This window comes from Sabethes cyaneus, chromosome 3, assembly GCF_943734655.1.
Source record: "Sabethes cyaneus chromosome 3, idSabCyanKW18_F2, whole genome shotgun sequence".
NCBI classification, from domain to species: Eukaryota; Metazoa; Arthropoda; class Insecta; order Diptera; family Culicidae; genus Sabethes; species Sabethes cyaneus.
Genome location: NC_071355.1, coordinates 180,504,129 through 180,519,022, shown reverse-complemented (window position 1 = coordinate 180,519,022; position 14,894 = coordinate 180,504,129). Strand labels below are relative to the sequence as shown.

At 40.7% G+C, this 14,894-nt stretch overlaps 1 protein-coding gene across 1 annotated transcript in view; it reads left to right on the top strand.

Annotated features, from left to right (window-relative positions):
* The window catches only part of LOC128740468 (neural cell adhesion molecule 1), a 46,207-nt gene that overhangs the window by 18,184 nt on the left and 13,129 nt on the right, over positions 1–14,894 (top strand). Inside the window, exons 6-8 of the mRNA XM_053836008.1 lie at positions 4,660–4,779; positions 5,555–5,725; positions 12,880–13,092. Of these exons, the coding sequence (XP_053691983.1) occupies positions 4,660–4,779; positions 5,555–5,725; positions 12,880–13,092 (504 nt within the window). The remainder of the gene's footprint in view (positions 1–4,659; positions 4,780–5,554; positions 5,726–12,879; positions 13,093–14,894) is intronic.

Here is a 14,894-nt window from a genome sequence, read left to right as displayed (position 1 = left end):
ATCTCTTAAGGAAAATAAGTTATAAGGCTTGTTCCTCAGTTTTGCAATAAAACAAATTTGGTAGAAGTCTAATCCATGATCCAACAATTTTATATCATTTATGTGTGTATCGTTCAATCAAACAAATTAACATTACTTATTTGGTCTGCATAAAAAATTGGCGAACTTTGGAGTTTACCCTTGCCATGAGGGTCAGAATTGGCAACCAATTTAGCTGCGTTTGCCCAAAATTTTAGAAATTTATCTGTAGTTGTTGCTTGTTGTTTCTGCTGGGACAGCTCTCTCTTCACCAAAGCTCAATACCGCTCGATGGGGCGTAATTTTGGACCTTACCTCCTGTGGATTCACCTCCTTCGGTACAATATGGACTCCATTAGCATCATACCATTCCAAAACATCTTTGTTGTAGTGACAGGATGCCAAATCAGGCCAAAACAGCGAGGGTACATCATGGCTGTGTAGGAACGGCAACAATCGTTTCTGCAGGCATTCTTCACGGTATATTTCCTTGTTAACCGGTCCCCGTAGTGATGTAACTTTTGCTTGCACGCCCACATCTGCATATGGCCTGCCATGCTAAATATTTTTTGGGGAACTTGGCTTTCTTCTTTGTCCTAAAATGCTCTGCAACGCCATTCCGCTTCATGGCAGTGTAAAAAGACATACCAGGAAATATAAATACAATTACAAACTACATAGCCGAAATACAGAACCTGGAAACTACTGTGTTTAAAATACTGACATCAGTATAAAACCATCAGTAAAAAGTGCTACAGAGAATCTGTATACTGTATATGATCTCATTAGGAAATTAAATAAAAATAAAAAGAAAACTTATCTAATTTAATTCTACTATGTAGAATAAAATTGGATAAGTTTTCTTTTTATTTAATTTCCAGGTTTCGTATTCTACTAAGACGCTCCAAAAACTTTAGTATGATTTTATTGAAGAAAAAAAAGTCAGTGGCGGCACCTTTGGAACACTGAAAAATGCTCATTTGTATTTGTATTTATTCTGGCTTTTGTAGGTTTTTTGCCCTTAAGCAATAATTGAATTACAATTATAAATTAAACATTGGCTTAAATAATTATAAATACATAAAATCTAAACGCTGTGTAATTGACCTCTGTAGTACAGACTAAGTCTTCGTCTTGATATATTCGGTGTCATATCCAAAGTTATAATATTCTGAAGTCCGTTAAACTCGTGCATGAACCTACATGTCGCTTCATGCTGCGTATAGTTTCTGCTTTGTAGAGGAGGCTCGAATGTTCTGCACCGATGAAGTACAGCGGGACTCCTATTTAAACTTAATTTGTCGCTTAACACTTGGCTTCTTACTCGACCAGACAATACATTCATAAAGAAGACAACATCCGTTATTTTATGTCTGGCGGTTACGGTATCCAGATCGACAAGCATACAAAGTTGCTCATATGGAGGGAGGTGGTCGTTGTTCCGTACTAAGTTCCTTAGGGCAAATCTCATGATTTTTTTCTGAATGCCTTCCAAACGGTTTATTTGATAAGAGTACTGCGGCCTCCAGACGGTACTCGCAAAATCCAGCTTGGATCGGACTAAGCCAATAAATATAGCTAGCAAAGCATGCGGATCGGTAAGTTCGTGACCAAATCAGCGCACTAGTGCAAACATTTACAAACATTCTTTAATCAAATTATTTATATGGCAGTTGAACGAGAGCTTTTCATCGAATATAACTCCTAAGTCTCGTATCACTGTCACTCTTGGGGGGTATCTGTTTCTTCGTAGCTATAATCAAATACAATTGACGCTGATCTTCTTGTAAACGTCAATACAGAACATTTCCTGTGATTTACTGACAACCCACAGGCAGCACAGAATCTGCCAAAGTTAACTAGATCTTGTTGCAGCATAAAACATTCTTTGGTGGTATCTACTGGTAAGAATAGTTTGACATCAGGGGCGTATACCAAAATATTTGCTTCTACGATGAAAGTGGAGAGATTGTTCATCACTAGTACGGAGTAACGGAGGTAGGTGGCTTCCTTGTGGCACACCTGAGTTTACATGAACGGCTGAGAAACTTCGCCGTGAATTTTCACATACATACTGCGTTCTGCATGTTAAATATGAGTTTAACCACTTTAGCAGTGAGATATGATGATATTGATATCCTGTTGATATGTAATCTGTCACTGTTGTATGGAATTCACACAGGTTCGTTACGACTGATTTACCCTTCAGAAACCCATGCTGAATCGATGATATTTGCCCATATACTTTGTCATATAGACTTTCGTACATGTTTGCCTCGAACAATTTAGGAATAGCCGACTGAATTGCCACTCCGCAATAATTTTCTACGTCTGAACGATTACCTTTCTTATATATCGGTGTTAAATGCGAAACTTTTCACCGAGATGGAAAATAGCCAGTACACTGAGAATATAATTTCGTATTTTGTTTGAAAAAACATTCGTAAAACTATATTCGTAGCTGGTACAAATAATTTCATACACACTTAAAAAACTCAGCAAAATTTGCCGAGATTTGGACAGCCGAGCGTTCGGTAAAAATTTCAGTTTTGCAAATCGACGTTTACGGATCTTTACTAACGTTTGGCATCATAAAAAATTTTACCGAACGCTCGGCTGTCCAAATCTCGGAAAAATTTTGCTGACTTCGGCACTTTTTTTTTAGTGTGTTCCATTCAAAAGCTTTCGTAGGCTTATTGTTTACCGCAAATGTTGTTATTACGAATGGTTCGTATTTTTTACGAGAGCACATTCGTAGCTGTCTTGCATCAAGACCCATTTGATGCACGGTTGTTGTCGGGCATCATTATCGACGAAAACGGGATACGAAGATTGTATGAAGAGAAAAAAGACTTGTGCAATTATGTCCTTCTTGGTACACAGTAGCTGTGGTTCTGTGGTTTGCGGCGTCGTCGACTGTTCGTAAAGAAGTATGACAAACGAGCTCAGTTCGATTCCCGATAAAAACAGCTTTTTTTCAGAGACAATAAAGATTTCGCTAGTTTTCGATAGGTGTCGGTAATGTAGCATACTGACACCTATCGGAAAATAGTGAAATCTAGTATTATTTTTATCGACAGCCTTTTCGTGCATTCGTAAAATCTACAAACCATTTTGTAAAATGTAATGATTCTTACGAATATAGCTTTGTTACTATGTACGAAACATTCAGGATTGATTTTACGAATCTAGTTTGTGGTAGCAAACAACGAAAGAATTCGTAAAGCAAACGCTCGTTTTCGTACTATAAACCAAGTTTTATTATCAGTGTACGAAGGGAAGAATTGAATAGAATGTCCAATGATTCCACAATTTCTTGGACAAGGTCAGCTATCACACGATTCGTAACGTTATCAGCACCTGCCGATTTGTTTTTATCTAAGCTTACACTGATAATAAAACTTGGTTTATAGTACGAAAACGAGCGTTTGCTTTACGAATTCTTTCGTTGTTACGAAACGCGGTGTTTCGATACACGCTATGGAAAAAAATTTAGCGAATAATGCAGCGGACGAATTGGCGTTTACTGAATAATTTTCCTTATACTTCATACTCACTAGATCCACTGGTTTTTTTCCTCCTGCTATTGACAAATTTCCAGTAATGTTTAGGCTCACTCTTCATGGTTTCCTGTAATTTTCCAATGTACGCACGATGTTCTTCCCTATGTGCCGCCTTAAACAAACTCAATGATAACAGTTTTGTAAGAGTGGCACTTGTTTTGTTTGGTCTACCAATATTTGTATTATGATTATTTTTTAAATTTTTTTACTGTGTAATACTTCCAAAAAATAATGTAAAAGTCCTGCATGATGAGTGACTGTGACTTTTTTCAGATTTTTATGATTGGTTTTTAGGAGTAAACAGTAGAAATGAAATTCGCTCTATCCGAATTAGTTATTCAATATGGCGTCTAATGATCCGAAAATCTGCCAAAATGCTCCATAAGCCAAACTGTTTATTTGAATCATTCCATAATGGAGAAACCTACGGGTCCGTCACTAACGTGATCAGCTGGGGCCCCATTGTGTTGGTTTGAGAGGGGAGCAAAGTGTGGAAGAGAGAATGTAGGTGTTTGAAATTGTATATTGTTGTTATTATGCCTATTTCTAACAGCTTTAACCCAGATTTGACCCACATTCTCAAATGAGTTTACCCGCAAATTGGTTGAATTTAGCTAAAACTTGGTTAAAAGTACTCAAAATACCCTTAAAGTGTACAAACTCAGATTTTGAGTAGTTTAAAGTTCAAATTAATGGACAAAGTAGTCCTTAAAAAAAACTTGAAAGTGCGTTATTTGTCACAGAGAATAATTCAATTTTCGGTAGCAAGTAGCGAAAATTGGTTGAATTTTTTACCCAAAAATTTGAGTTTGTACACTTTAAGGGTATTTTGAGTAGTTTCAACCTAGCTTTAGCAAAATCCGACCTATTTACGGGTATAATCATTTAAGAGTGCAGATTATGTCGAAATTATGCCGTGTGGATTACTCCATACAGTTAAGTTTAGGGGCAGCTTTTGGACGGAAACCCGGTTGGTCTCTTTATCTATTTAAATATTTTACATACCTATATCTCTTAGTGCTTATTTTATTTCCTACATCTTACCGTTTCCCCATCAATTTATTTTCCCATTTTACAGTTCCGCCCAGCGTGAAAGCCGGTAATCAGCTGGTGGCAGCACCGGTGGAAAGTCACGTCATGCTGCAGTGTATCGTGGAATCTTTCCCGACGCCGCTCAACGGGTGGTACAAAAACGACGGTAAGTACCGGTGCCAGCACCTTTGGCATCTATCGTCCTTGCCCGTAGGTAAGTATCTACGTCTGCGGGGAGATAATCGTATATAAACTTGCAGAACTTCTATTGTTACGCGACAACAGAAGATGCAAGTGCGGAGAGTCGTTCCGTCGTCATAGTGTAAATGGCACAAGTTCGCACCTGGAAGCTAGAAATTCGGTTGCGGTAGTTGACTATTTTCGATTTTGGCTTTTTCAATTTCACGCGTCATTTGACGCGATTGCACATGTTATTTTGATTTATTTTCCTTGCAATTTTTCGAAGGTATCCTAAAAGCTTGTCTGTGATTGTTTTACCCCTTTCGGTTTATTTCCTGGTTGATTTACAGGACATGCCATATGAACAACATTTGAACGCAGGAACCTTGCTTATGTTTTATTCGGAAAATTGGCTTCTGTTGTGTTGTTGTGGAAGCATTTTATACCCATTTTTTCCTGCTTCGGTTCTGTTTCGAGGTACTCACTAGCAAGAAGTCACATTCCATACGACCATAATCGGAATGAACGTCTGCTGTTGAGAGCTATTTTATGGCGCACAATTTTCGTCTTGGCTGAATAAGGGATCTTCCGACTACAGCCAGCCAACCGACCTGCTTAGCAACTGTTTCTTGCCTTGCTCCCATCGTACTGTTCCAAGATTAATTTGTTACGGGCGATTTCGGTCTAACGCGAACCATGAGCATGCATGTTTGCCTAACTTCGTCGTCCAACCTAATGGTGTGCCCTTTTTTGTTCCGCAGGAATCAAGCTTTACGAAGGGGAAAAGTACATTATCAGCGAGGAAAAACTGAATGTCTTCACCTGGCAGCTTAATCTGACGGTGAAAAACCTCCAAAAGACGGACTTTGGAGCGTACGCGTGCTCCAGTATCAATGCCTTGGGGAAGGCCGACGCCCGGATACGGCTGCAAGGTAAGTGGAATGATTAGCGACAGACTTGTTGATTGAGGTTAGTTTTTTTATGGGATCTCAGGAATGATTTCTTTGTAATTGTGAATACAAAACCTCAAATTTTTGACAGTTTATTTAACTTACTGGCAGTATTTATGTTGTACCAGCGATTAAAAATCAGCGATTTTGATCAAATCTATGAGCTATTGTCATACGCGCAGATCATGATCCGTAGAGATTATGACAAACAGTGAATCTTTAGCTTTAATCACATAATTTTGCTCTTTTAATAACTCGTAGCCTCAGTCGATCATCGAGTGTTAAATTTCACCTAGCGGCCCTTCGTATTGCTTTTATTGAAATTCACGCATTGTGCACAACCGATCGCCTGTATTTGTTATATTTATATCAATCAATGCACATGATCTCATATCAGATCATGTTTATCATAATCTGTATAGACCGCGACAAAGTATTTGTCGCTTACAAGTAGTGATGTCAGTGAATCTGAATCTGATTATTCCTATGATTTTGGTTGTTACTTCAATAATTTATGTCATTCATGACCTTTGCGGGATTTGGACTTGAATCCGAGTCCTCAGCGTGAGAAGAGGCGTGAATACTAACCACTACACCGTAGTGCACAAAACAATTTTCCGGAGTCTTGGAGAAGATCCCATGATTTCCTAATATACAAGTTAGAGGAAGGACGCAACATAGTAGACTACTGTGGTATCATTTCCTTATGTACCATGGGAAAGCTTCAGAAAGTTTTTGCAAAACTGATAAGGACAAGGGTAAGGGCATATTATGCATTTCAATAAAACAATAGGGTTATCTCCTTAAGTGATTCAAATGTTCTGTAATTCTATTCATTTTATCTTCGTCAGATGGAAGCTGCTTAAGTAAATCAATGAAAATATATCTTATGGGTGCTTTTGACCGTATTGCCAACCAAATTGTGCTTCAGAAACTAAACCATTTAGGAGCTTCTAATAGCTTTGTATACTAACTATTGTAGATCTACCTTACTTACATACTTTACTTTATTTATTTTACTTCAGTGCCGAATGGACTGTCCATTATCGATCCTGCGCCGAACGAATTATGGTCCTCCAGCACTATCGGTCTTGGGCTGCCCTTCTGCAATCCCCTCGAACATTAGTTGTACATGCCTCGTCCTCGACAACGCCAAATTCTACAGCTTCTGCCTGATTCTCCGCTGAAAATAGTTTCGGTTACTCATTCGTCGGACATTCTGGCCATGTCAGCCCACCGTAGTCCGCCACGTTGTGCTAGCTTGACTATATTAGCGTATTTGGTACAACTCGTGGTTCATGCGTCTGTGCTACACTCCATTTTGCAACCAACTATGGACCGCAGAGTTTTACGCTCAAAACCCCCAAGCACTTATCGATTAGTTTCCTTTAGCGTCCATGATTCATGTCCGTAAAGTATCACCGGAAGGATTAGTATTCTATAGAACGACAATTTTGTGCGGATTTGCAAACTACGGGACTTCAGCTGGCTACGTAATCATTAAAAAGTCCGATTCGCCTTAGCCATTTTACTTCACGGTTTGTATCATTGTCATATGTCACGAGCGTGCCAAGGTATATGAATTCCTCCACCACTTCATATCGTTTCCCCATCCATCTCCACCTCGGCAGCATCACTTTTTGGACTACGACGTTCCTCCCAATCTCGCTTCCCATTTAAAAGGCCTAAAGGCCTCTTCCACTACTGTACGGTTGATGGCGACGGTATTGACGTCATCCGCAAAACCAACAAGCGTGAGAAGTGTGAGATTTCGTGATTATGGTCCTGTTCTTTTTCACGTTTCCTCTTCGTATTGCACCTTTCAAGGCAATGTTGAATAATAGGGTAAAGAGACCATCCCCTTAAGTTCATCCAGTGTCACGAAAGCGGCTATTCTGACTGATGATTTTGAACCATCCAGTATCGCAAGAATCAGCGTAACTAGTTTCATCGGAAAGCTATGTTCTAGCATCTGCGGAAAGCCATCTGCTCCAACTCATTTCGTTTGACTGAATCGTACGCTGCCTTAAAGTCCACAAACAGATAATGAGTCTGGAAGTTGTACTCCTGGAACTTGTCTAGTAACTGATGCAGGGTAGACATCTGATCCATCGTGGGGCGACCCTCACGAAAACCAGCTTGATATGCACCGACGAAGGGCTCCGCCGACGGCCTCAGTCTACACTCTACAGAACAAGATACGGGAGAGCACCTTATGGGCAGAATTGAGCAATATAATGCCTGGATAGTTTTTATATGTGAGTAGATGTCATTTCATAAAAACAGGGTATACGAGGACGAGGCCATCCAACCACTCCTGCGGCATTTGTTCTTCCTTCCAGATTCTTCCAGATCTAGAGGTAAAACCGTGATTTCGCCCTTCTTAACAGCCTTAGCGTTTTCAGCCCACTTCTTTCACTTACGAACCTTTTGTGTTGGTGGCCCTATAGCTTGAGCATTGCTCACAATCCTTGGCTTGTTCCTGCTGATATTCGTGTTTAGCTCTCCATTCAACAGCGTCCGGAAGTGTTCCTTCCATCTGGCTGTAACCACCTTACTGTCAAGTAAGTAGGTTGCCAGCACCATCATTGCACATCACAAAATTCCTGTTCCTCATCTATTTATATAAGAGGCTTATGTCTGTACCGAAAACCAGGTTTCTGACAGGACGTCATAAGAGGCTTATCGGTAACTAAAAACAGCTCCCTGACAGGACGTCATGCTTTCGTAGCAATGGGTTGCATTATCAGTCACCTCCAGTGTTGAAAAATAGCAGCAAAAAACTCAATGAGATTTCAAGCATAAGAAATTTCAACTTTGATCAGAAGCGTCGAGCTCACATATGAATTTTTCTCGCTATTATATGCGATGTCTCTGTTGCTATGCGATGTGAACCAAATTCAGCTGTGAGCATTTTGCTTACTTCTTCCACAGCTGGCATTTCATACAACGAACCATAGAGCGAAAGAGAATTAACCGCCAGAGAAAACATCAGCTGCGAAAAAAGTTAGCACACATTCATGAATGAAGATGACAAACAAATTGGCAGAATTTACATTTTTCCTTCGCGGGAATCGACATTTTCTTAACTAGAAAGTAAAAAGCCCAATACGAATTAGAGAAACATGTAGTTTAAATGTGTGTTTTAGTTTAACTTTACGATTTATTTAGAGATTCATTCTCTTACGATCAGTCACAGTTACGTATCGCACGAGAGAATGCCTATGCTGTTCAACAACAAATTTGTATGTATAGGTGTATAGCTCCGGGTAGTAGTTGAAGCAAAGCAGAATATGATCAAGCGGGAAGAAATATGTGCGAGTTTTGTGCTTCTTGCTATGAAAACAGAAAAACTCACGCGTGAGTTTTTTCTGCATAGGATCAAGTTGACATGATTCACAGTTGATTTTGATTTTTGATGAGATTTAAGATTTCGAGTTTTTAACATCACTGGTCGACTGCTTGACTACTCGATTGCTCAACTGGTTGACTAGACTGCTTGACTGGACTGGTCGATTAGACTGCTCGATTTGATTGCTCGACTGGACTGCTTAACTGAACTGCTCGACTGAACTGTTCGATTCGACTGCTCGACTCAACTGCTTGAATGTACAGATCAACTTAACTGCTTGACTGAACAGCTCGATTTAACTGCTAGAGTGGACTACTCTACTTAACTACTCGATTCGACTGCTTGACACATTTGCTTGACTTACTACTCGACTCGACTGCTCGACTTAATTGCACGATTGCGCTGCTCGACTGGACTGTTCGATTCGACTGGCCGACTGGACTGCTTGACGTGACAGCAAGATTTACCTGCTCGACTAAACTGTTCGATTCGACGCTTGACTTAACTGTTCGATTCAACTGCTTGATTTTACTGCTCGACTGAACTACTCGACTCAACTGCTCGAATGAACTGATTGACTCAACTACTCGATTGAACTATTCGAATCGGCTGCTCGACTCAACTGCTCAACCCGAATGCTCGATTAAACTGCTCGACTAGACTACTCGATTTGATTGCTCGATTCAACTGACAGCTTGATTCAACAGCTCGACTAGACTGCTCGACTTAGCCACTCAACCCGACTGCTCGACTCAACTGCTTGACTTAACTGTTTGATTCGACAGCTCGACTTAACTGCTCGATTCAACTGCTCGACTGGACTACTGGACTGGACTGAACTGCTCGACTCAACTGTTTGACTTAACTGCTCGACTGAACCGCTTGACCCGACTGCTCGACTAGAATGCTCGACTCAACTGCTCGACTAGACTACTCTATTCAACTGTGCGACAAGACTACTCGATTCAACTGCTCGAATGAATCGTTCGACTGGACTTCTCGACTCAACTGTCAGACTCGACTCGACTGCTCGAATTAACTGCTCGACTCGACTGCACGAATGAACTGCTCGACTCAACTGTTCGGCTTAACCGCTTGACCCGACTGCTTGACTAAACAATTCGATTTGAGTGCTCGACTCAAGTGCTTGTCTAGACTACTCGATTCAACTGCTCGACAGGACTACTCCACTTAACTGCTCGACTTGATTGCTCAACTCGACCACTCGATTCAACTGCTCGACTCGACTACTCGATTCAACTGCTCGACCGGGCTGCTTGACTGAACAGCTTGATTTAACTGCTCTACTAGACTGCTCGATTTGACTGCTCGACTTGACTGTTCGACTCGATTGCTCGATCCAACTGCTTGACACGATTGCTTGATTCGATTGTTCGAATCGCCTGCTCAATTCGATTGCCTGTCGCGATATCGTATGGTCGGTGTTAAATCAGACCGGACCAAGCCGCAAAATTTTAAAAAATGAGTTAATGATGGTAAATAATCAAGAATTTTCTAAGCAACATTTTATTCTAATCAGACTACATAAATGTTGCAAACAGCCAGAAGTTTTTATTCAGTTAAATAAAATCCAATACGACCATAAAAGCTATTTGTTTCAGTTTCCGGCTGACTCTTTTATGTACATCATAGAGCTATGTTATGCAATATAAGAACTCAAAGAACTAAAACAAAGATTAACCATCTTCGCAAACACTGGCCAATGGAAAGTATCCGCAGTTTTCGAACTTCTGAACAGACATTTATATTTTCCGGATCGTAAGATTCGGGCTCAACTAGTCGTTTTATAGAAGCTCCGTAGGACGTTGCTGGCATATCGCTTCTTTGCGCCAGTGAGTAAGCGCTTACAGTACTTGCTTTGTTGTAGACGGTGGGCTTTGTCCGCAGCTCTAATCTCTCTATAACTTTCTCCGATCTGACATGAAGCCGCAGTGAGCATGTGACTTCTGGCCAAGTTCTTCTCATCTGGTACTCTCTGGTATTCGACATCAATCCAGTCGTTACGCTGTCTTCTTTACGTCGTGATTACCACCTCTATCGCAGTTGTTCTATTGGCATCATGGAGGTTCTTCCACAGCTTACTTATATCTTCTTCCCTTTCTTTCTGCTGTTCTGCGATTAATTGATCAAGCTTTTTAGTGCATTCGGCTGCCACGCCATCTGTCACCAACCGCTGGATGTTGAAACGTAGTGTCCTCTCAGTACGAGCATTCGCCGCGTTCGACAATCTTGCGCGAATGTTACACATGATGAGATAGTAGTGGTCAGAGTCGATATTTGGTCTCCGAGAAGACCGTACCATCGATGCATCGATGGCATCCGAAAAATGTCGATCGTAAATTAGGACATTTGGATGCCTCCAGGTGTATTTCTAAATATTTTGTCCTAAGCGAGTCAGTGTTTCCAGAGATCAGGAAGTAGAACTGAATAGTAGAATGACCTCTCAAAACTACTTCTCCATCAGCTTTAATGAAGCAAATCGTAATCTAGGTTATGATCGTTGGTGCATGGCCAAGGATACCTATGATCTATAATATTTTCGAATGCTTTATTTTTCGCTAATTCGGGTCTTTTTCGACGCAGCTTCTATAGCGTGTAGTCTATTTGCAGACACTTGATTATCTTGAATCAAAAGTGTTCAACGCCATATCAGACACGCGAATATAAAAACCTTGAGTAAGAGGACAAAAGTATTTAGAGCTTAAGTGGAAAATAAATGCATATATTATGCCTCAACTAGAAGTAAGCTATCTGTATCTTAACGAAGGGCATTTGACAGTTTACCTAACGAAAGGTGTTGCAAACATTGTCGAGCAAATCGTATGCGGTAACTTGCTGTTTCTATTACGCATGTGCCGAGACGTCGGCGACATAAACGTGGTCGCAAGCCCGTGATTCAACCGCTTAGATCCCGTTATTCGGACAACATGAACAAACTTTACATTTCCCCCATAGATAGCTCACATAACTCGTTGGCCTATTCAATTTACTCAATTTACAAATTCTTCAGTTTGACCGGAAAATTCCAAAGATTGCCAACGTCAACCTTTCGAGCGGCCCCAATCAAGTGGAAACGTTGCGACACTTTTTCGGAGACACTTTGTTCGGTTGTCAGAAACTATCACCTCTCCGTGCTAACTGATTAGCTTTCGAGTCGGATTGCGATTCAGCAATGGACTGGACGCAGTAAAAATCTTTTAAAAAGCTTTCGTATTTCAATTTCGTTCAAGCGAGTGATCAATTTGCTTCTGTCGCAAAAGTTCCTTCAAGTGTGAGTGACAGTAAAATTGATGGAAAATTAGCACGGTCCAGCGGGTTTTCCTCGAAGGGACATTCCAGTTCGCTGGTACCTATTCGTTATAGCGTATAGCAAAATCCCCGCTCAATACGTACAGGACCTAACGCCGCTATCCTGGCGGACACGCGCGTTTTGAAATAGATGTGAAGATCGAAAGAGTTTCCATCAAACTGCACGCAAGCCTCCCATCAAGGCCCATCCTGTCAACTTTCGAATAATAAAATACAGTTTATTGGCGAAAAATTGAAAATCTAATATATTTCCAACGGGCCTGCCTGCCGTGCCAAGAGCACACAAGAGTAAATTTAGCCCAGGCCAACCTGCATCACCGTTGTATCCATGTTTAGCTAATTTGCTTATTGACAGTTGACATTTGCTCACGACATTAAAATTAATTGTATGTAAATTCGTTCTAATATCATATTTCCCCCGCTCTTCTACTTTTCACTTTCCTCCACTCTGCAGAGCTTCGGTTGCCGCCGAAGCCGACGACCACTCCGGCGCCGTACGTGCCACCGACGGCGAAACAACCGCGGCGGAAGCCCCACCATCAGGGCCACGGCAAGTCCAGCCACGATGGTACCGGCAAAAGTGGCCAGAGCGGTAGCTTCAACCGGGATAGCTACATCATCAATCACATCCAAGAGAACGACCTGCTCGGTGGCTTTGGTTCCGATGGTAAGTATAAATATATAGGTTTATTCGCATTCGCTGTGCATAGTTTGCGTAAATTGGAAAGGGACATCACGTCGCAATGTGTTGACTGTTGGCAGCTTGACCTGTAGAGAGCTGTGTGGATTGGGCACCTGGACATTCCAGATTTTGACAAAGTAGCGCGAAGAATAGAGTGCCTAACAGGTATCTTGCTAGCCTTGTTCTATCGTACGAAAAAAAAGGAACAGGTGCTGAAAATAACTCACGTTATAAGCACTGTTGAATATACTGCTCGTGAAAGTTATGTCTGCCGGAACTATTAAAAAGATATATTTAGGCCGTTGAATTACTTCCTCTTTGAATAAGTTTTGCATAAAACACGAACGATATTGAGCTCTTTTCAAAATGTTTAATCATACCTTGATGTATAGTATTTAATAGGGTCATGAAAACTACGATGTATGGACAAATTAGAATTTTAAGACTCTTAATAAATACCAGCGTTGTCACTTGCAGTCACCTCAATTGAAGGTAACAGCACCCACTTTATTGCTGTAATTAAAAACTTGTAAATATTGCAGCACTTTATCCAGGTTGAGAGCTTTGAATTAAAAAAGGGAAAATCAGACGTACGCAAACGGGTGCATTCGGATGCTTGCTTGCTCCGTAATTATTCGAATTGATCAGATGCTTTTTATCGCTACCTATCGCGAACATACATTTGTACATATCGGTATCGGTTGAATGTAGCGATTCAATTCCGATTCGCGCAATGTCTCCGATTCCGTTTTGCCAATCGGGGGAAAACTGTACATTATTAATTTAAAATCGCTGCAAAATTGAAGGCTCAATTAATTTTTATTGCATCACAATTGCGATGGCTTAAATCCCACGCGCGGTGCAAATGTATTACTAGCCAGCAAGCGAGCGGGCAAGCAAGCATCCAAGCGGCGGAAGAAGGTCAGGGTGAACACAATAAATTAATTAATGCGATTATCGTGCGTTACCCAGGATCAAACATCGGAATATTTTTTCCCCGTGCAAGGAGATGTTATGTGCCTCGAGCAGCATGCTTTCGGTGGAAATGTTAATTTTTGTTGTTGCAATTTTTTTCACTTTGAGTGAAACTTTTTGTCAGATTCGTTCTGCATTGTTTAAAATATAATTTTCATTTCGGAACATGCCGTGATGTATGAGTGGAAATTAAATGAATGTTAATCTGATGGATGGATACTTATTACCGGTAGTGATTTATTCGGCACGTCATGTGTCAGATATAATGACATCGATTCATCTTAGTGCATTGCTATATTTTTTCTTATTCTTGTTTCAGTATTTTTCCAGTTGTGCACTATAACAGCTGTCTGCAGAGTCTGTTGAATATAAACAGAAGGTCAAGTTTCGAGTGCGGAAAGAAACATCTAGACTTTGCTTTACTTTTTTGAATGTTTCGGATTTTATATAATCTTTAACTACACTGTCGCGGCCGGTCCCGGATAAAGTCTGGTCCATGACGATATTCCGCTGCTTTCCTGACCGTAAATGCAGAGTTTCCTCATACAATTTGTTATTTGACTTCAAAGCTGCGTATGATACCATCGACCGCTGTGGAGAATTATGAACGAGAATGGTTTTGCCGGAAAGTTGATCAGATGAACATCTGTCAACTGCAAATATAAACATAATACAATACCAGTAATCGAAGCCGAACGACGCCGCACTGCTGCGTTACTGCTAAGTAGTGTAACGATCGACGGCGATGAGTTTGCTGAAGGTAGTTCACGAGTTTGTCTACCTTGGCTCCTCTATAACGACAAACGATGACA